At 47.1% G+C, this 23,484-nt stretch overlaps 1 protein-coding gene across 5 annotated transcripts in view; it reads left to right on the top strand.

Moving 5' to 3' along the window:
• The window catches only part of FAM13B (family with sequence similarity 13 member B), a 387,820-nt gene that overhangs the window by 70,225 nt on the left and 294,111 nt on the right, over nucleotides 1-23,484 (top strand). For all 5 annotated transcript variants that reach the window (XM_069212170.1, XM_069212171.1, XM_069212172.1 and 2 more), the window contains 2 exons: nucleotides 2,412-2,624; nucleotides 20,376-20,553. In XM_069212170.1, the coding sequence (XP_069068271.1) occupies nucleotides 2,412-2,624; nucleotides 20,376-20,553 (391 nt within the window). The remainder of the gene's footprint in view (nucleotides 1-2,411; nucleotides 2,625-20,375; nucleotides 20,554-23,484) is intronic.

Genomic DNA, 23,484 nt, shown 5'->3' with positions numbered 1-23,484 from the left:
GGTGCCCCCTGAAACTTAACCGACTGTCTGTGTAGGCTGACTAGTTCCAGCAGCCTGCCACACTAGAGACATGTTGCTGGCCCCATGGGGAGAGTGCCTTTGTCACTCTGAGGCCAGTAACAAAGCCTGCACTGGGTGGAGATGCTAACACCTCCCCCAGGCAGGAGCTGTAACACCTGGCGGTGAGCCTCAAAGGCTCACCCCTTTGTCACAGCCCAGCAGGGCACTCCAGCTTAGTGGAGTTGCCCGCCCCCTCCGGCCACGGCCCCCACTTTTGGCGGCAAGGCTGGAGGGAACAAAGAAAGCAACAAGGAGGAGTCACTGGCCAGTCAGGACAGCCCCTAAGGTGTCCTGAGCTGAGGTGACTCTGACTTTTAGAAATCCTCCATCTTGCAGATGGAGGATTCCCCCAATAGGGTTAGGATTGTGACCCCCTCCCCTTGGGAGGAGGCACAAAGAGGGTGTACCCACCCTCAGGGCTAGTAGCCATTGGCTACTAACCCCCCAGACCTAAACACGCCCTTAAATTTAGTATTTAAGGGCTACCCTGAACCCTAGAAAATTAGATTCCTGCAACTACAAGAAGAAGGACTGCCTAGCTGAAAACCCCTGCAGAGGAAGACCAGAAGACAACAACTGCCTTGGCTCCAGAAACTCACCGGCCTGTCTCCTGCCTTCCAAAGAACTCTGCTCCAGCAACGCCTTCCAAGGGACCAGCGACCTCTGACTCCTCTGAGGACTGCCCTGCTTCGAAAAAGACAAGAAACTCCCGAGGACAGCGGACCTGCTCCAAAAAGACTGCAACTTTGTTTCCAGAAGCAGCCTGAAAGAACCCTGCAACTCCCCGCAAGAAGCGTGAGACTTGCAACACTGCACCCGGCGACCCCGACTCGGCTGGTGGAGAACCAACACCTCAGGGAGGACCCCCGGACTACTCTACGACTGTGAGTACCAAAACCTGTCCCCCCTGAGCCCCCACAGCGCCGCCTGCAGAGGGAATCCCGAGGCTTCCCCTGACCGCGACTCTCTGAAACCTAAGTCCCGACGCCTGGAAAAGACCCTGCACCCGCAGCCCCCAGGACCTGAAGGACCGGACTTTCACTGGAGAAGTGACCCCCAGGAGTCCCCCTCCCTTGCCCAGGTGGAGGTTTCCCCGAGGAAGCCCCCCCTTGCCTGCCTGCAGCGCTGAAGAGATCCGTTGATCTCTCATAGACTAACATTGAAAACCCGACGCTTGTTTCTACACTGCACCCGGCCGCCCCCGCGCTGCTGAGGGTGAAATTTCTGTGTGGGCTTGTGTCCCCCCCGGTGCCCTACAAAACCCCCCTGGTCTGCCCTCCGAAGACGCGGGTACTTACCTGCAAGCAGACCGGAACCGGGGCACCCCCTTCTCTCCATTCTAGCCTATGCGTTTTGGGCACCACTTTGAACTCTGCACCTGACCGGCCCTGAGCTGCTGGTGTGGTGACTTTGGGGTTGCTCTGAACCCCCAACGGTGGGCTACCTTGGACCAAGAACTGAACCCTGTAAGTGTCTTACTTACCTGGTAAAACTAACAAAAACTTACCTCCCCCAGGAACTGTGAAAATTGCACTAAGTGTCCACTTTTAAAGTAGCTATTTGTGAATAACTTGAAAAGTATACATGCAATTGAAATGATTCAAAGTTCCTAATGTACTTACCTGCAATACCTTTCAAACAAGATATTACATGTTAAATTTGAACCTGTGGTTCTTAAAATAAACTAAGAAAAGATATTTTTCTATACAAAACCTATTGGCTGGATTTGTCTCTGAGTGTGTGTACCTCATTTATTGTCTATGTGTATGTACAACAAATGCTTAACACTACTCCTTGGATAAGCCTACTGCTCGACCACACTACCACAAAATAGAGCATTAGTATTATCTATTTTTACCACTATTTTACCTCTAAGGGGAACCCTTGGACTCTGTGCATGCTATTCCTTACTTTGAAATAGCACATACAGAGCCAACTTCCTACACCCTCCTACCAGGATACCTGCGTGTGTTAGTTACTTATATATGTTATCACTCATTCATTTAGCATGGACATCTTACAATACTATACCTCGACTCCATCCTCACCCACCTTGTGGGAAAATAATCTAACAGTGGAGTCTATGACCATGCTTTTTACCAGCAAGAGAAGGATTCACTCTACCTCGTGGCTCAAGACTTTCTTAGAAGAAAAACATCTTGCACAAATCCGAGACCCAACACTAGAAGGTGCGGATTATGGTAAGTGTGTGAATCCACAGCACTACTTGCCATTAACAGATGCTTACTGGGTAAGTAACATTTTCCTGCTGTGCACTGCTATTAAAAGGAGTCTGCATTGAAGTCCGCTCTGGTGCACCATGTGAAAGTAATTCTCTTTCCTCTAATTAGGACGTCTGGATCGAGAAGGTCTGTTTCACGTGAATGGAAATGCAGAGACAGTAGAGTGGCTCCGTCGTAGGTACGACAGTGGAGAAGAGGTGGACTTGGTCAAGGAAGCAGATGTTCCTTCAGCTATAAGTCTTCTTAGATACTTCCTGCAGGAACTTCCAGAACCTGTCATTCCCGCAACCCTGCACACCCACTTAATGCAGCTTTCACAAGGTATGCTTGGTATGTGGCTGTCATTGTGCACACACCTGTTTGTTACAGCATTGTTGGGACATACCAGGAACTATTGAGCATCTTAGAATGGGCACGCTTCTCAGGATTAACCTGCTAAGTTAGATGACGTACACCTGAAAACGGATATGTGTGAATTAATGGAAAACAAAAACTTAGATACCACTTTGGAGGAAACCAAATGATGGAAAACCAATTTGTAGGAAATAAAAAAAATATCAACATTTAAATGAAGCATTTTAAACGAGAGATAATTTTAAGAACAAAATCAACACTACATTACTCTTGGGTGTTGTTCCAGACTACTCTGAGAATTGTGGGTTCAGGAAAGGGTAATGTTGATGGATATGAATGTTTTTAGGGATCTGGAATATTTGGGGTTCAGGGATACAAATGGGTTTTAGGATTCAGAGATGGCTGGAGTGCAGGGATGGTAAGGGATTTTTAGGGTTCACGGAGGAGTGTTTAGAGGTGCGAGGTGATTTCTGGGATGGGTGGAGTGTGAAGCGATTGAGGTTTTTTTAAAGGTTCAGTGGTGGGGGATTTTTGGGCCTGTGAGGGTTTTGGGGATTCAAGTATGGGTAGTTGCTGGAGTGCTATAGAATTTTTCGGGCTCCGGATGGGATGGAATTTATAGTGGTGAGGGACTTTAAGGCAGCAAGGGTTGGTGGAGTTTATATGTAGAAAGTGGTTTTTAGGGTACAGGGATGAATAATGTAGGGTGATGAGTCCTTAAGTCATGGAAGTCTGGAGTTTAAGGGCAGTGAGGGTTTTTTAGGGCTCAGGGATGGGTGTAGTTTGGGTGTGCTGAGGTGTTTTGAGGGTATGGGATGGGTGGGGTTTAGGTGTAGAAAGGGATGTTTATGGTTCAGCAATGGGTGGAGTTGGGGTAGTGAGTTTGTTTCAGGGTTGGTGGAATTTTGTGATAGGAAGGGTTTTGAACCTTTAGAGATGAGTGTACCTTACGTGTGCTGAGGAATATTAGGGGGCAGGGATTAATGGTGTTTACAGGTGGTGATGGGTCAGCGAATTAAAAGCATCCAAAGTAATTGACAGTGTAAATGATATAAATGTGAAATATTGTCCCCTGAAGTAAAACATTAAAAGTATGTACTGTGCCATTGCACCTACATTTATAAAATAAGCATTCAAAAGCCAATGTTGACCGAAAAGACATTCTATGAATTGGTTTCTGTGAAAAGGTAAAGGCCAGTCGTTCTGAACATTTCTATTAAACAGTTTAGTTTAAATGGTTTTTAGTAATTGTATGCCATGAAACTGTTTTTTCTATGCCACATGCAACCCTTGAAAACATATTTCATCAAAAACAGCAGAGGAACAAGAGAGCTCAACCACTAGTGCAGCATTTCTCTGTCTGAGCTCTCTGCAGCAAATTCATTGAGTTGAATTAAAAATATTGATCTCCAGATTGCTGACCTGGCCTAGTGCCGGTGTGGTTCATTGAAAACTATGTTGTGGCAATAAAGGAATGTTGCAGATCCAACTCAGTTAAAACCAACTGGTTTGTGGGAGTAGTCAGACTGCAGACGTATTGTAGGAGACTGGCCTGGTTTGTAGCGGGTACCTTGGGTACTTACACCTTGTGCCAGGTCCAGTTATCCCTCATTGGTAGAGTGTAGTAGTGTTCTAGCAGCTTAGGCTGATAGAGGTAGCTGTAGCAGAGCAGCTTAGGCTGAACTAGGAGACGTGCAAAGCTCCTGCAGTACCACTATAGTTACACAGTACATATGCACAAGTAAAGACAATACTCAGTGTTACCAAAAATAAAGGTATTTATTTTACTGACACAAGGCCAAAAATATCTTAGAAACAATACTCCTTCTGGAGGTATTATACACAATATACACAATATATACACTAGAGACCAAAATCAGGTAAGTAAATAGTCATAAAATAATGCAAACAGTAGAAAATACAATAGAATACAATAGAATGCAATAGGTCTAGGGGCAACACAAACCACATACTAAGAAAGTGGAATGCGAATCACAAATTCCTCCCTAGACAAGTGTAGTGTGTAGAGGGGCGCTGGGAGTTTAAGAAAACCACAAAGGTAAGTAAACCCCACCACAGAGCCCAGGAAAGTAGGAGTAAAGTACTGCAAGTTTCCTCAGGACACACTACAAGTCGTGATTAGAGTTATTGCAAAAACCAAGCAAGACTGCAAGCAACAAATGGTGGATTCCTGCACCTGTAGACCTGTGAAGAGAGGAGACCAAGTCCAGAAGTCGCAGAAGATTCCAGGAATTACAGGAGCCCCTGCCAACCTAGAAGATGACACAAAAGTGGATTCTCCAGTTAGGAGAAGTGTACAGAAGAGCACCAAAGAAGACGGCTGCGGGTTCCTGCGTGGTGCAGGAGATGACTCTTACCGAGAAGTTGGATGCAGGCTGTTTGCGTCGTTGGATTCGTCCAACAAGCCTTGGTTCAAGCAAGGTTGCGGTTTGCATCAAAATGGCGCTGCCTGGACCCAGGCAGGACCTGGGGGGCCTCAACTCTGACTTAGGAGGCGGGGGGGGGGCTCCCAACACTGGAGAGAGCCCACAGAGGACCAGGCAGCACCAACAGAGGTCCCAGGACACAGGGACAAAGAAGGTGCAAATTGCAGTTGGTGCAGCACTACAAAAAAAGGTCCCATGCCGCTGGAGTTCAACTCAGTGAGTTGAGCATTGCAGGATGGAGTGCTGGGGACCGGGCTACACTATGCGCAAAGGATTCTTGGAAGGAGTGCAAAGAACTCCAAGGAGCTAGAGATGACGTGGTGCACAGGGGTACTGCTGCAAACCGGGAAGGCAAGCTCTTACCTCCTCCTGGTACACCCATATAATTCCCTAGTATATGGTTGTAAAGAAATGGCTCCCTGTTGCAGTTACCCCCCACTTTTTGCCTGATACTGATGCTGACTTGACTGAAAAGTGTGCTGGGACCCTGCTAACCAGGCCCCAGCCCCAGTGTTCTTTCACCTAAAATGTACCATTGTTGCCACAATTGGCACAACCCTGGCACCTAGCTAAGTCCCTTGTAACTGGTACCCCTGGTACCAAGGGCCCTGATGCCAGGGAAGGTCTCTAAGGGCTGCAGCATATCTTATGCCACCCTGGGGACCCCTCACTCAGCACAGACACACTGCTTGCCAGCTTCTGTGTGCTAGTGGGGATAAAATGACTAAGTCGACATGGCATCCCCCTCAGGGTGCCATGCCAACCTCACACTGCCTGTGGCATAGGTAAGTCACCCCTCTAGTAGGCCTTACAGCCCTAAGGCAGGGTGCACTATACCACAGGTGAGGGCATAGGTGCATGAGCACTATGCCCCTACAGTGTCTAAGCCAAACCTTAGACATTGTAAGTGCAGGGTAGCCATAAGAGTATATGGTCTGGGAGTCTGTCAAAAACGAACTCCACAGCTCCATAATGGCTACACTGAATACTGGGAAGTTTAGTATCAACCTTCTCAGAATAATAAACCCACACTGATGCCAGTGTTGGATTTATTAAAAAATGCACACAGAGGGCATCTTAGAGATACCCCCTGTATTTTACAATTGTTCAGTGCAGGACTGACTGGTCTGTGCCAGCCTGCTGCTGAGAGATGAGTTTCTGACCCCATGTGGTGAGGGCCTTTGTGCTCTCTGAGGACAGAAACAAAAGCCTGCTCTGGGTGGAGGTGCTTCACACCTCCCCCTGCAGGAACTACACCTAGCAGTGAGCTTCAAAGGCTCAGGCTTTTTGTTACAATGCCCCAGGGCACTCCAGCTAGTGGAGATGCCCGCCCCCTGGACACAGCCCCCACTTTTGGCGGCAAGTCCAGGAGAGATAATGAGAAAAACAAGAAGGAGTCACTGGCCAGACAGGACAGCCCCTAAGGTGTCCTGAGGTGACTCTGACTTTTAGAAATCCTCCATTTTGATTTTGGAGGATTCCCCCAATAGGGATAGGAATGTGCCCCCCTCCCCTTGGGAGGAGGCACAAAGAGGGTGTACCCACCCTCAGGGCTAGTAGCCATTGGCTACTAACCCCCCAGACCTAAACATGCCCTTAAATTTAGTATTTAAGGGCTCCCCTGAACCTAAGAATTTAGATTCCTGCAACTTACGAAGAAGAGGACTGCTGAGCTGAAAAACCCCTGCAGAAGAAGACACCAACTGCTTTGGCCCCAGTCATACCGGCTTGTCTCCTGCCTTCAGAAGAAAACTTCTCCAGCTACGCTTTCCCCAGGACCAGCGACCCCTGAATCCTCAGAGGACTGCCCTGCTTCCAAGAAACCAAGAAACTCCAGAGAACAGCGGCTCTGTTCAACAAAGACTGCAACTTTGTATCCAGAGGAGCAGATTTAAATACCCCTGCAATCCCCGCAAGAAGCGTGAGACTTGCAACACTGCACCCGGCGACCCAGACTCGACTGGTGAAGAAACAACGCTACAGGGAGGACCCCCAGGCGACTCCAAGACTGTGAGTAACCCAAGTTGTCCCCCCTGAGCCCCCACAGCAACGCCTGCAGAGGGAATCCCGAGGCTCCCCCTGACCGCGACTGCCTGACTGAAATCCCGACGCCTGGAAAAGACCCTGCACCCGCAGCCCCCAGGACCTGAAGGATCGGAACTCCAGTGCAGGAGTGACCCCCAGGAGGCCCTCTCCCTTGCCCAGGTGGTGGCTACCCCAAGGAGCCCCCCCTTGCCTGCCTGCACCGCTGAAGAGACCCCTTGGTCTCTCATTGAAAACCATTGGAAACCCGACGCATGTTTGCACACTGCACCCAGCCGCCCCCGCGCTGCTGAGTGTGTACTTTTTGTGCTGACTTGTGTCCCCCCCGGTGCCCTACAAAACCCCCCTGGTCTGCCCTCCGAAGACGCGGGTACTTACCTGCTGGCAGACTGGAACCGGGGCACCCCCTTACCTCCATTGAAGCCTATGTGTTTTGGGCACCTCTTTGACCTCTGCACCTGACCGGCCCTGAGCTGCTGGTGTGGTAACTTTGGGGTTGCTCTGAACCCCCAACGGTGGGCTACCTTGAACCCCAATTTGAACCCCGTAGGTGGTTTACTTACCTGCAAGAACTAACAGTTCGATGGCATCTGTCGCTGTAGATACGCATGTTTTGCATAGCTCGCCATCTGGTGTTGGGTCGGAGTGTTAAAAGTTGTTTTTCTTCGAAGAAGTCTTTCGAGTCACGGGACCGAGTGACTCCTCCTTTTGTCTCCATTGCGCATGGGCGTCGACTCCATCTTCGATTGTCTTTTTTCCGCCATCGGGTTCGGACGTGTTCCTGTCGCTCCGAGTTTCGGAACGGAAAGATAGCTAATTTCGGAAGATTTTCGTCGGTATTGTTGCGTTCGGGATCGGCGTAGTTAGATTCAACACCGCATCGAAGATCGAAGAGCTCCGGTGCCCTTCGGGGTAGTTTTTCGATCCCCCGTCGGGGCCTGGTCGGCCCGACCGCGTGCAGAAGAACGCCGATGGAACGGACCCTGTTCCGTTTCTGTCCCAAATGCCACAACAAATACCCCTATACAGACCAACACTTGGTCTGTAACCTGTGCCTGTCACCTGAGCACAGTGAAGACACCTGCGAGGCCTGTCGTGCGTTCCGGTCCCGAAAAACACTCCGAGACCGTCGAGCCAGAAGACTTCAAATGGCGTCCGCGCCGACAGCCCACCGAGAGTTCGAGGAACAAGAAGAGGAAGGAACCTTTTCGATCCACGAATCGGACTCCGAGGAATTCGACGATCCACGAACCGTGAGTAAGACGTCGAAAACCATTCAGAAGAAGATTGACAAGGCCCAGGGGACGCCACTGCCATCAGGCCATGGCTCGACCCATAAATTCGGTGACCGACCGTCGGCACCGAAAAAGGCCCAAACAGTGCCGAGACCGTCCGACTCCGGTGTAGACACCGGCACGCAGCCTTCTCGGGACCGAGAGGGTGCTGGAGACCAGCATCGACACCGAGATACCGGTGTAGACACGGCTCGACGCCGAGACAGCGGCATCGACGAAGATCGACGCCGAGAGGTTTCGGCCCCGAAAAAGAAAAAATTCACCTCGGAGCCGAAAAAAGATGCAGACAGGGTTTCGCTGCCAAAACAAACTGCAACCGACCCAGTTTCAGGCTCTTATACAGAAGAGCAATCGCTAACCTCCCAAATGCGAAAGCATAGGTTTGAGGAAGAGCTGCAATCAACTGATGTAGACCATACGCAAAGCGTATTTTCATACAGGAGGGGACAGGAAAAATAAGCACCCTTCCCCCTATTAGAAGAAAGAGAAGATTGGAGTTCCAAACTGAACAAACACCACAAACAAAGGTGGTGAAAAAGGTTACTCCACCACCCTCTCCTCCACCTGTAAGTAACGTCTCACCAGCACAAACTCCATCACATTCCCCGGCTCACACCACCATGAGCCAGGGTGACCAAGATCAGGACGCATGGGACTTATACGACGCCCCAGTGTCAGATAACAGCCCGGAGGCATACCCTACGAAGCCATCTCCACCAGAGGACAGCACTGCATATTCTCAAGTGGCGGCTAGAGCAGCACAATTTCACAATGTAAGCCTCCACTCAGAACAGGTTGAGGATGACTTTTTATTCAACACCCTCTCCTCCACCCACAGCTCCTACCAAAGCCTGCCTATGCTCCCTGGTATGCTCCGGCACGCAAAAGAAATCTTTTAGGAGCCGGTCAAAAGTAGGGCAATCACACCAAGAGTGGAAAAAAAGTATAAGGCGCCTCCTACAGACCCGGTTTTCATCACTACACAGCTGCCACCAGATTCCGTCGTTGTGGGAGCAGCCAGGAAAAGGGCCAACTCCCACACATCTGGGGATGCACCACCCCCAGAGAAGGAAAGCCGCAAGTTCGATGCAGCCGGAAAGAGAGTCGCCGCACAGGCTGCAAACTAGTGGCGCATCGCTAACTCTCAAGCACTACTTGCGCGCTATGACAGAGCCCATTGGGATGAGATGCAACACCTCATTGAACATCTACCCAGGGACCTACAAAAGAGGGCAAAGCAAGTGGTTGAGGAAGGTCAGAACATTTCAAACAACCAAATACGCTCCTCCATGGACGCAGCAGACACAGCTGCAAGAACTATTAATACATCTGTGACCATCAGAAGGCATGCATGACTACGAACGTCTGGGTTTAAACCAGAGATACAGCAGGCAGTTCTCAATATGCCATTCAATGAAAAAGAACTGTTCGGTCCAGAAGTGGACACGGCGATAGAAAAACTTAAAAAGGACACAGACACTGCTAAAGCCATGGGCGCACTCTACTCCCCGCAGAGGAAACTACAACACCTTCCGCAAAACACCCTTTAGAGGGGGGTTTCGGGGTCAGGCCACACAAGCCAGCACCTCACAGGCAACACCGTCCAGTTACCGGGGCCAATACAGAGGAGGGCAATTCCCTAGGAATAGGGGAAAATTTCAAAGCCCCAAAACCCCTACAACTAAGCAGTGACTCACATGTCACTCATCCCCTCCACACAACACCAGTGGGGGGAAGAATAGGTCATTATTACAAAGCATGGCAGGAAATCACTACAGACACTTGGGTTCTAGCAATTATCCAACATGGTTATTGCATAGAATTTCTACAATTCCCTCCAAACATACCACCAAGAGCACAGAATTTATCAAAACATCATTCCGAGCTCCTGGAGACAGAAGTTCAAGCACTATTGCAAAAGAATGCAATCGAATTAGTACCAAGCACACAAATAAACACAGGAGTTTATTCACTGTACTTCTTAATACCAAAGAAGGACAAGACGCTAAGACCAATCCTAGACCTCAGAATAGTAAACACATACATCAAATCAGACCACTTTCACATGGTCACACTACAAGAAGTGTTACCATTGCTGAAACTATACGACTACATGACAACCTTAGACCTCAAAGACGCGTATTTCCATATACCAATACATCCATCGCACAGGAAATACCTAAGGTTTGTATTCAAAGGAATACATTACCAATTCAAAGTATTGCCTTTCGGTTTAACAACAGCACCGGTTTTACAAAATGTCTAGCAGTAGTCGCTGCACACATCAGAAGGCAGCAAATACATGTATTCCCGTATCTAGACGACTGGCTAATCAAGACCCATTCGTTAGCAAAGTGCTCACACCACACAAATCAAATCATACAAACCCTCTACAAACTAGGGTTCACCGTCAACTTCGCAAAATCAAACATCCTACCGTGCAAGGTACAACAGTACCTAGGAGCCATAATAAACACAACAAAAGGAGTAGCCACTCCAAGTCCACAAAGAATTCAAAATTTCAACAACATCATACAACGCATGTATCCAACACAAAAGATACAAGCAAAGATGATATTACAACTCCTAGGCATGATGTCTTCATGCATAGCCATTGTCCCGAACGCAAGACTGCACATGAGGCCATTACAACAGTGCCTAGCATCACAATGGTCACAAGCACAGGGTCACCTTCTAGATCTGGTGTTAATAGACCGCCAAACTTACCTCTCGCTTCTATGGTGGGGCAATATAAATTTAAACAAAGGGCGGCCTTTCCAAGACCCAGTGCCACAATACGTAATAACAACAGATGCTTCCATGACAGGGTGGGGAGCACACCTCGATCAACACAGCATACAAGGACAATGGAACGTACATCAAACAAAACTGCATATAAATCACCTAGAACTGCTAGCAGTTTTTCAAGCACTAAAGGCTTTCCAACCAATAATAGTTCACAAATACATTCTCGTCAAAACAGACAACATGACAACAATGTATTATCTAAACAAGCAAGGGGGGACACACTCAACGCAGTTGAGCCTGTTAGCACAAAAAATTTGGCATTGGGCAATTCACAACCAAATTCGCCTAATAGCGCAGTTTATCCCAGGGATTCAGAATCAACTCGCAGACAATCTCTCTCGAGATCACCAACAGGTTCACGAATGGGAAATTCACCCCCAAACTCTGAACACTTACTTCAAGCTCTGGGGAACACCGCAAATAGACTTGTTTGCGACAAAAGAGAACGCAAAATGCCAAAACTTTGCATCCAGATACCCACACAGGCAGTCACAGGGCAATGCCCTATGGATGAACTGGTCAGGGATATTTGCCTACGCTTTTCCTCCTCTCCCTCTCCTTCCTTATCTGGTAAACAAACTCAGTCAAAACAAACTCAAACTCATATTAATAGCACCAACTTGGGCAAGGCAACCCTGGTACACAACGCTGCTAGACCTATCAGTAGTACCCCACATCAAATTGCCCAACAGGCCGGATCTGTTAACACAACACAACCAACAGATCAGACACCCAAATCCAGCATCGCTGAATCTAGCAATCTGGCTCCTGAAATCCTAGAATTCGGACACTTACAACTTACCCAAGAGTGTATGGAAGTCATAAAGCAAGCCAGAAGGCCATCCACTAGGCACTGCTATGCAAGTAAATGGAAGAGGTTTGTCTGCTACTGCCATACTAATAAGATCCAACCACTACACGCATCTCCGAAGGATGTAGTAGGTTACTTGCTTCACTTACAAAAGTCTAACCTAGCTTTCTCTTCCATTAAAATACACCTTGCAGCAATATCTGCATACCTACAGACTACCTATTCAACTTCCCTATATAGGATACCAGTCATTAAAGCATTTATGGAAGGCCTTAAGAGAATTATACCACCAAGAACACCACCTGTTCCTTCATGGAACCTAAATGTTGTCCTAACTAGACTTATGGGTCCACCTTTTGAACCCATGCATTCCTGCGAAATACAGTTCCTAACCTGGAAGGTTGCATTTCTCATCGCCATTACTTCCCTAAGAAGAGTAAGCGAGATTCAGGCGTTTACAATACAAGAACCTTTTATACAACTACACAAGAATAAGGTCGTCCTAAGGACTAATCCTAAATTTTTACCAAAGGTTATTTCACCGTTCCATCTAAATCAAACAGTGGAACTTCCAGTGTTCTTCCCACAGCCAGATACCGTAGCTGAGAGGGCACTACATACATTAGATGTCAAAAGAGCATTAATGTATTACATTGACAGAACAAAGAACATCAGAAAGACTAAACAACTATTTATTGCATTCCAAAAACCTCATGCAGGAGACCCAATATCAAAACAAGGTATAGCCAGATGGATAGTTAAATGCATCCAAATCTGCTACCTTAAAGCTAAACGACAGCTGCCCATTACACCAAGGGCACACTCAACCAGAAAGAAAGGTGCTACCATGGCCTTTCTAGGAAACATCCCAATGCAAGAAATATGTAAGGCAGCCACATGGTCTACGCCTCACACATTCACCAAGCACTACTGTGTAGACGTGTTATCCGCACAACAAGCCACAGTGGGTCAAGCCGTACTAAGAACATTATTTCAGACTACTTCCACTCCTACAGGCTGAGCCACCGCTTTTGGGGAGATAACTGCTTACTAGTCTATGCAGAACATGCGTATCTACAGCGACCGATGCCATCGAACTGAAAATGTCACTTACCCAGTGTACATCTGTTCGTGGCATCAGTCGCTGTAGATTCGCATGTGCCCACCCGCCTCCCCGGGAGCCTGTAGCAGTTCGGAAGTTACCTTCAACTATTTGTATATATATCATTTCAACCTTAAATAGGTACATACTTAGTCACTCCATTGCATGGGCACTATTACTACAATTCAACTCCTACCTCACCCTCTGCGGGGAAAAACAATCGAAGATGGAGTCGACGCCCATGCGCAATGGAGACAAAAGGAGGAGTCACTCGGTCCCGTGACTCGAAAGACTTCTTTGAAGAAAAACAACTTGTAACACTCCGACCCAACACCAGATGGCGAGCTATGCAAAACATGCGAATCTACAGCGACTGATGCCACGAACAGATGTACACTGGGTAAGTGACATTTTCATTACTTTACCTCCCCCAGGAACTGTGAAAATTGCACTGTGTCCACTTTTAAAATAGCTATATGTGTTTTATGTAAAAAGTATATAGGATATTGTGATTATTCAAAGTTCCTAAAGTACTTACCTGCAATACCTTTCAAATTAGATATTACATGTAGAATTTGAACCTGTGGTTCTTAAAATAAACTAAGAAAAGATATTTTTCTATACAAAAACCTATTGGCTGGAATTGTCTCTGAGTGTGTGTTCCTCATTTATTGCCTGTGTGTATGTACAACAAATGCTTAACACTACTCCTTTGATAAGTCTACTGCTCGACCTCACTACCACAAAATAGAGCATTAGTATTATCTTTTTTTACCACTATTTTACCTCTAAGGGGAACCCTTGGACTCTGTGCATGCTATTCCTTACTTTGAAATAGCACATACAGAGCCAACTTCCTACAATGGTACTGAGGTACCCAGGGTATTGGGGTTCCAGGAGATCCCTATGGGCTGCAGCATTTCATTTGCCACCCATAGGGAGCTCTGACAATTCTTACACAGGCCTGCCAGTGCAGCCTGAGTGAAATAACGTCCACGTTATTTCACAGCCATTTACCACTGCACTTAAGTAACTTATAAGTCACCTATATGTCTAACCTTCACCTGGTGAAGGTTGGGTGCAAAGTTACTTAGTGTGTGGGCACCCTGGCACTAGCCAAGGTGCCCCCACATCGTTCAGGGCCAAATTCCCCGGACATTGTGAATGCAGGGACACCATTACACGTGTGCACTGTACATAGGTCACTACCTATTTATAGCGTCACAATGGTAACTCCGAACATGGCCATGTAACATGTCTAAGATCATGGAATTGTCCCCCCAATGCCTTTCTGGCATTGGGGGGACAATTCCATGATCCCCTGGGTCTCTAGCACAGAACCGGGTACTGCCAAACTGCCTTTTCCGGGGTCTCCACTGCAACTGCAGCTGCTGCTGCTGCCAACCCCTCAGACAGGTTTCTGCCCTCCTGGGGTCCAGGCAGCCCTGGCCCAGGAAGGCAGAACAAAGGACTTCCTCTGAGAGAGGGTGTAACACCCTCTCCCTTTGGAAACAGGTGTGAAGGCTGGGGAGGAGTAGCCTCCCCCAGCCTCTGGAAATGCTTTGATGGGCACAGATGGTGCCCATCTCTGCATAAGCCAGTCTACACCGGTTCAGGGATCCCCCAGCCCTGCTCTGGCGCGAAACTGGACAAAGGAAAGGGGAGTGACTACTCCCCTGACCTGCACCTCCCAGGGGAGGTGCCCAGAGCTCCTCCAGTGTGTCCCAGACCTCTGCCATCTTGGAAACAGAGGTGTTTGTGGCACACTGGACTGCTCGTGAGTGGCCAGTGCCAGCTGGTGACGTCAGAGGCTCATTCTGATAGGTTCTTACCTCTCTTGGTAGCCAATCCTCCTTCCTAGGTAGCCAAACCTCCTTTTCTGGCTATTTAGGGTCTCTGCTTTGGGGGATCTCACCAGATAACGAATGCAAAAGCTCACCAGAGTTCCTCTGCATCTCCCTCTTCACCTTCTGCCAAAGGATCGACTGCTGACTGCTCAGGACGCCTGCAAAACCGCAACATAGTAGCAAGACGACTACTAGCAACCTTGTATCGCTTCATCCTGCCGGCTTTCTTGGCTGTTTCCAGGGGTGCATACTCTGGGGGTAGCCTGCCTCCTCTCTGCACCAGGAGCTCTGAAGAAATCTCCTGTGGGTCAACCACAGGCAACAGGCACAGGCAACCGCAGGCAACAAAAGACTGCATCACCGGTCCTCTGGGTCCCCTCTCAGCATGGTGAGCGTGGTCCCTGGAACTCAGCAACTCTGTCCAAGTGACTTCCACAGTCCAGTGACTCTTCAGTCCATGTTTGGTGGAGGTAAGTCCTTGCCTCCCCACGCTAGACTGCATTGCTGGGTACCGCGTGATTTACAGCTGCTCCGGCTCCTGTGCACTCTTCCAGGATTTCCTTCATGCACAGCCAAGCCTGGGTCCCCGACACTCTAACCTGCAGTGCACAACCTTCTGATTTGTCCTCCGGCGTCGTGGGACTCCCTTTTGTGACTTTGGGTGGACTCCGGTTCACTTTTCTTCTAAGTGCCTGTTCAGGTACTTCTGCGGGTGCTGACTGCTTCTGTGAGGGCTCCCTGACTTGCTGGGCGGCCCCCTCGGTCTCCTCATCCAAGTGCGACATCCTGGTCCCTCCTGTGTCACAGCAGCATCCAAAAACCCTAACCGCGACCCTTGCAGCTAGCAAGGCTTGTTTGCAGTCTTTCTGCGTGGGAACACCTCTGCAAGCTTCTTCACGACGTGGGACATCCATCCTCCAAAGGGGAAATTCCTAGTCCTCTTCGTTCTTGCAGAACACCAAGCTTCTTCCAACAGGTAGCAGCTTCCTTGCACCCTCAGGTGGCATTTCCTGGGCACCTGCCCACTCTCGACACTGTTGTGACTATTGGACTTGGTCACCTTGTCTTACAGGTACTCATGTCTGGAAATCCACTGTTGTTGCATTGCCGGTGTTTGTTCTCCTTGCAGAATCCGCCTATCATGACTTCTGTGCTCTCTGGGGGTAGTAGGTGCACTTTACACCTACCTTTCCGGGTCTTGGGGTGGGCTATTTTTCTAACCCTCACTGTTTTCTTACAGTCACAGCGACCCCCTACAAGCATAGGTTTGTGGTCCATTCGTGGTTCGCATTCCACTTTTGGAGTATATGGTTTGTGTTGCCCCTATACCTATGTGCTCCTATTGCAATCTACTGTAACTTTACATTGCTTGCATTACTTCCTTTGCTATTATCTGTATAATTTTGGCTTGTGTACATATATCTTGTGTATATATCTTATCCTCATACTGAGGGTACTCACTGAGATACTTTTGGCATATTGTCATAAAAATAAAGTACCTTTATTTTTAGTATATCTGTGTATTGTGTTTTCTTATGATATTGTGCATATGACACCAGTGGTATAGTAGGAGCTTTGCATGTCTCCTAGTTCAGCCTAAGCTGCTCTCCATAGCTACCTTCTGTCAGCCTAAGCTGCTAGAAACACCTCTTCTACACTAATAAGGGATAAGTGGACCTGGCACAAGGTGTAAGTGCCTCTGGTACCCACTACAAGCCACGCCACCCTCCTACAGGGATTTATTGAAAAATACACACAAGAGGGCATCTTAGAGATGCCCCCTGTATGTTAGCCCAACTGCTAGTGTAGGACTGACTGGTCTGTTCCAGCCTGCTGCTGAGAGACGAGTTTCTTCCCCTTGTGGTGAGGGCCTTTGTCACTCTGTGGCCAGGAACAAAGCCTGTCCTTGGTGGAGGAGCTTCATACCTCCCCCTGCAGGAACTGTAACACCTGGTGGTGAGCTTCGAAGGCTCAAGCTGCGGGTTACAGTGCCCCAGGGCACTCCAGCTAATGGAGATGCCCCACCCCCGGACAAAGCCCCACTTTTGGCTGCTAGTCTGGTGGGGAAATTATGGAAAACCAAGAGGAGTGACCACCCCAGCCAGGACCACCCCTAAGGTGTCCAGAGCTGAGGTGACCCCCGTCCTGCAGAATCCTCCATCTTGGTTTGGAGGACAGGACCGTTAGGATTAGGTTTGGGCCCCCTCCCCAAAGGGAGTGGGCACAAGGAGGGTGTAGCCACCCTCAGTGACAGTAGCCATTGACTACTGCCCTCTGGCCCTTAAAACACCCCTAAATCTAGAATTTCAGGACCTCCCTGAACCCAGCTCATCAGATTCCTGGCAACCTCCTAGAAGGAGGATTTTAAGGTGAAACTAACAGCAGAGAAAGAAGTAAAATGACAACTGCTTTGGCCCCTGCCCTATCTGCCTGTCTCCTGCTTAGAAGAACCTGCAAAAGATGAACGACGCGTACAGCGAGACCAGCGACCTCTGCCAACTCCAGAGGACTGCCCTGCACCCAAAAGGACCAAGAACTCCAGAGGACAGTGGCTCTGTCTAAGAAAATTTACAACCAAGGACTCCCACCTCACTCCAGATTCGTGAGTCTTGACCCCTGTGCATCCGATGCCCACGGCCCATGTCCAGGTGGTCCACCCAGCAAGAGAGGGTCCCCAAGCGATTGCGAGCAGGTGTCTACCCTGGGTTGACCTCTACATCCCTCCACGATGAGGCCTGCAGAGGGAGTCCCGAGGACTCCCCTGACTGCTAGCTCCGGACGGAGATATCTGACACCTAAAAGAGACAATGCACCCGCAGCTCCGATGCCTTGGAGAAACCGACCCCAGGTACCTCTACATAGAGCAGGCAGCCCTCCTCCCTGTCCTACCAGTGGTGTGCCAGAGACCCCCCCACCCCCCTCCCGGACCTCGTCTGCAGCCTCTGAGTGACGCCCTGGGGTCTCCTCATAGACCAGCATTGAAAACCCGATGTCCTGTTTGCACCCGGCTGCCCCTGTGCGGTGAGGGTGTGTGTTTGGTGCCTACTTGTAGCCCCTTCAGAGCTCTTCTAATCCCCCAGGTCTGCTCTCCGAGCCGTGGGTACTTAACTGCAGACAGGCCTGATTCAGAGTATCCCCTGTCTCCGTAGGTGCCCACATTAAACTTGCTCAACTTTGTCCTCTGCACCCAGCCGGCCCAGTGTTTCTGGTGCTGGGTGATGGTGTTAACGTCAACCTCGAACGGTGGACTTCCTAAAACCTGGAGACTGAAACTGTAAGGGTTGTACTTACCAGTAAAACGACCTAAAATCCCACCCCCAAGGAACTGTTTCTGAAAATTGTACTGTGTCCATTTTTAAGACGGATTATTACCAGTAATTCAAAAACTGTATTACTTACCTATTTCAAACAAAGTACTGTTGATACCTGTGTGAAATGCGTAACTTTAGAGGTACTTACCTGCGACTTGAATCTTGTGGTTCTAAAAATAAATTTAGAAAATATATTTTTGCTATATAAAACCATTGGCCTGGAGTTAAGTGATGGAGTGTGTGTACAAGTGCCTTACGCTACCCTCTGATAAGCCTACTGTTCGACCACACTACCACAAAAGAGAGCATTAGTATTATCGACTTTAGCCTCCGTTAATCCTCTGTGGAACCCCTGGACTCTGTGCACTATACCTCAGTAGTATATGCAGCGCCAGCTTCCTACAGATGGAACTTGGGGAACCCTCCGGAGAAGCATCCAGTGGAAGAACTTTACCTTCGTTCATGCTTGTTCTGGGGCATAATGGAGGTCCCTGCAGATTACTCACCGACCCACCCCCTCCTTTGCTCAGCTGAATGTATCAATAATGGTCTTCTACTCCTGATTTGATTGAAACTGCACCGATCATGTTTCATATAAGAGTGGATAACAGCTACAAGCTCATTGACTGCACCACTGGTTGATTCCCTATATCCTTTTCCAAATTGTGAGACAACACTCAATAATTAGTTTGTTTGAAGAATGGCAGCTATAGACGTCTCGACAAGTTTTGTGAAAAAAGTGAATTCCTGATTAATCTGCTTATGATACAATCATGCAGCCAGCACGCTTGGCTCAGTCACAATGACCTTCCTCAGGGCTTCAGTTATTAGTCATTTCAGTGGACAGCCGATTAAAACTATCACCGTATTTAAACATTTAAGTAAGAAACGTACTACAACAATCAATGCAAACCCTACCTGTTGGGGATGGACACATCAGATAGCAGAACAGAGGTGACAAAAATCAATTTAAAGTTTATTACGTTATTACAAACTTTCTCAGAGAATTTTATTTTACTCTTACAGTCTTCGAATCAAATCAGACTAGCCATCGTCATTCCCAAAGTTTTGAGTAACCAAATTAATTCCCTTGTGTCCCAGAGGAAAATCATTCATCAGTAAAATGCAACAGGACTTTTCTCAACTTTAATATTTTACCCCAAGGAGTAATCAGTCACTATAATCATAATTCATGCAAATGTTAATTTAAAATTTTAATTCAGATGTTTGCCTTTCCCTTAACATGTTTTCACAAATCTAGCTTAAATTACCTTACATTCTTTTACATGATGCCTGAAACATTATTCAGTCTTCTCGCAATATTGAGTACGAGCTATGCTGTGGATTAAAGTTCAGCCCTTTCTGCCGGTATTGTCTGACGCATGGCTGATATTGCCGACTTATAGCTCTGTATTTGCACTTTTGGTGAGTCAAGTTTGATTTTGCTGGCATGCCTGGATACACTTTGGCTAATTGTAGAAAAAAATCATTTTTGTAATTGTGGTTATTTTAATGTTTTCGTTTTTTTTTGTAATTCTTCTTTATACTTTCATTTGTATATTTATCTTCGCCATTGTTTTTTTTGTTTTACCAATTTTTATTTCATCTTTTATTTTAGCCTATTTCCTTCCCAGTTGTTTTGTCATTTGTTAGTTTTCTGCTCTTGAACACACACCACACTACTTCCTTATGAAGTCTTGATTTTGTGGAGTACAGCATATGGCACCATTTCCTGGCAGTGTCTCTATTTTGTTGATCTCAAGTAATATTGTTTCTGTATAAGCTTCAAAATCCTTGGTGCTACGTTTTGTGTAATAAAGCGGAATTATACACAGCCAAAATAGAGACCTTTTTATTAACCCCTCAAACTTGTGGTCGCGGTCCCCTGCTGGCTCATGCGGGGCAGTCTTGAAGACACGTCCAGGTGTGAGAGCCCCACAGATGGTTACTTCAGAATCCAATTCCTAATAGGTTTTGTGCCGGGTTCTGCATTTGGTGACTCGGTGGGAGCTCCTTTGTAAGCTCAGCTGATCTGCTCATTTACTTCCTTTCAGATTTTACTAATGAAGATGAGTTTGTGAAGAAGCTGAAGAACCTCCTGCAACAGCTTCCAGCCCAAAACTTCAGTCTGCTGAAGTTTCTGTGTCGCTTTCTCTCCAGCGTGGCGTCTCACAATGAAGAGATGTGGTCTACGAGTGCGGTAGCAGCGGTCTTCGGTCCGGATGTCTTCCAGTAAGGAGCTTGCCTACTTTTTATTGTGTGCTTCAAACCCATGTTCAGGGAAGGATTAAAGTTTACATTTGTGAACCTCTGGTTAAACAACTAATGTAAACATTCATCTTGGGGGCCCTTGTCTCGAGACTGAAGCATAAACTGCCACAGGGCGAGCCGCAATCTGTTGGAAACGGGAACTTTACACACTTGTCTGTGGGATGGTTTGAATGTTTAGTCTCCCTCTATTCTCAGCATTAGGAATGCACAGTGTCCACCGGACATGGAGCCGACTCTCAGCAGCTCGGACTCAGCCTTTCATTGTTTAGCTGGACTGATACCTCCCGTTGGTCCCTGAGCACGGAGAGGCAGTGCCAAGGCAGCGGTTCACACGACACCCGCGACGTAGGATCTTACCGCAAAGATCAGCATTTCTTAAAACCTTGCCCTAGTCAGCTTATCTTCCATGTGTGGAAGACAAACGTCTCACCTACTCACCCAGAGGACCCATTTCACAAATTGTAATGAATTTGAAAAGCTTTCCTATTGCTACTGCAGTCTAGCGGACATCTTCTGTGAATTCTTTATCATTCTTGCATAGTTGTACATAATGTACAATAGTACATAAACATGTCTTCACCTTAATAACATCAAAAACACGGGGAGTTCAATCGCAGGCCTACCTTGTACTATACGAGCACCCAAAAATCACAATAATAAATCACACATGCCTATTGACTGTTCATCTATAAAAGACGCACAGTAAATTAACCTACTTCATCCCGGACTCAAACTCCGTGTACATAGTGGATTATTACATTCGAAATTTCAAGCAAAACCAGGCCTATTTACAATTGAAAAACAGTCTTTTTGACTACAGGCCCAGATTCTGCCTACCACAGTTCATTTTCATTTCTAAGACGAATTTTGTAGCTCGGAAATCTCAGAAAATTCGGCTAATATACAAAGGGTCTCTTTTGTTTATAAAAAAATAGTAAAAAAAAAATAATAATTCTGCAATAGAATTTAAACACACAACCCTGGAGCACTGTGGAGAGAAGCAAAAGTGGTTCTTATTCAGCAAAGCTACAGATGGGGGTAACATCAACGTTACAGATGGGGGTAACATCAACGTTACAGATGGGGTAACATCAACGTTACAGATGGGGGTAACATCAACGTTACAGATGGGGGTAACATCAACGTTACAGATGGGGTAACATCAACGTTACAGATGGGGTAACATCAACGTTACAGATGGGGTAACATCAACGTTACAGATGGGGTAACATCAACGTTAGCTCACGCAAGGAAGAGTCCCGGCTTGGAGTGAAGACTAATGAATTAACAACCAGTTATTAACTGATTTGATTCGAGTAGAACTAAGCCAGGGAGAGCAGAAGTTTGCCAGGGCAGTCGTGCGACAATTCAAAAAGCATCCACATTGTCACAGCCTCAAACGATTTGAGTCCTGCCCAAGGCGAGCCAATACTCAATAAATGAAATAGAAGTTGGCAGTAACAAGCAGAAACTACAAGAATCCCAACACCTGTACGTTTATCCAAAACCTATAAAAGAACCCACATAAGAAGGATAACTGACGGTTCATATTTCATAAGAATAGAAACCACGTTAATGCATGGTGAGATTAAAAAAGGCGACTTAAGAGAAATAGAAGACGTGCAATCTCATAACCTAAATGGCGATAGATACCTGCGGGGCTTTCAGTAGTAGTGGACAAAGGCAAGGAATACAAAAACTGCCATAAGGAAACCATTATTCCATGGGAGGACTGGCAGAAAAAGGGCCCGACCGCCCCAAAAATTCTAGATGCCCCCGATGATCACTCCAAAGGAGCACATGACGTTCTGAACTGGAGCAGTTTAGTAAAGCTACTGAGAACTTCACACTCTCTGGTATTCCTAAAATCTAGAGGCTGCCAGCATGTGGAACCATCTTTAGCCACCGTTCCTCATGTGCGTAGCCAGATAAATCCTGGCCTTGAATGACATTGTAGGAAGCTGGCCTGGTGTGTGGTGGGTACCCAAGGTACCTACACCTTATACCAGGTATCCCTGTTCCCCGCAGTGTAGGCAGTGACCAGAAGCCAGGCTCTCTAGGGGTAGCTGTGGATGAGCGGCCAAGGCTTATCTAGGAGACATGCAAAGCTCATGTAATACCCCTGTAGTCACACAGTACTCACACACATGAAAGAATACACTGAATGTTTAAAAAATAAAGGTACTTTATTATGGTAACACAATACCACAAAATACTAGAAGGGCAACCCTCCAATAGGAGGTAAGTAACACACTAAATATATACACTAGTAATCAGAAATAGGCATAGAAAAGGTTAAACAGTGCAAATAGCAATAACCAATAGTGACCCTAGGGGGAGCATAAACCATATACTAAAAAAAGTGAAATGCAAACAAAGAAACCCTATCTAGGTAACAGGAATGTTGTGCAACATACCGCTTTGGTTACCACCGCTTATACTGAGCCATATCGGTCTTAGATTTGTTCTGCCCACTATAGATTTTACCTTTGTTACCTTTGACTAAGCACGGCACACTTTGTTTTAGTTGTTCCGCACAAGGTAGTTGGCTTCATCGTCTCCAAGAAGCCTCTGTGGTAATAATCCCGTAGGGAGCACCAGGCTCTGTTGTTTCGTGCTTTATTTAGGAGTTTGTTCTCGTTTTTTGCTCCCGATTTTTTCATAATGAAAGGATTAGGAATCTTGGCTTGGATTATCTACAGAGGTGCGATTTACAAGCTACAGGCCATGCACTAATACATTATATCTGTGGACAACTAGCAATCGGGGAAATATATAAGCAATTAAATGGAATTTAAGTATTTAAAACTGTTGTATTATACTTTCAAGCTTATGCAATAGATTAGATCGATTACCGAGGAACTTTACGACGGTTTAAATAATTACACTGTA

The sequence above is a fragment of the Pleurodeles waltl genome, chromosome 10, assembly GCF_031143425.1.
Source record: "Pleurodeles waltl isolate 20211129_DDA chromosome 10, aPleWal1.hap1.20221129, whole genome shotgun sequence".
Classification (NCBI taxonomy): domain Eukaryota; kingdom Metazoa; phylum Chordata; class Amphibia; order Caudata; family Salamandridae; genus Pleurodeles; species Pleurodeles waltl.
Note: the sequence above shows the minus strand (reverse complement) of the source record. Positions and strands in the feature narration are given on the sequence as shown.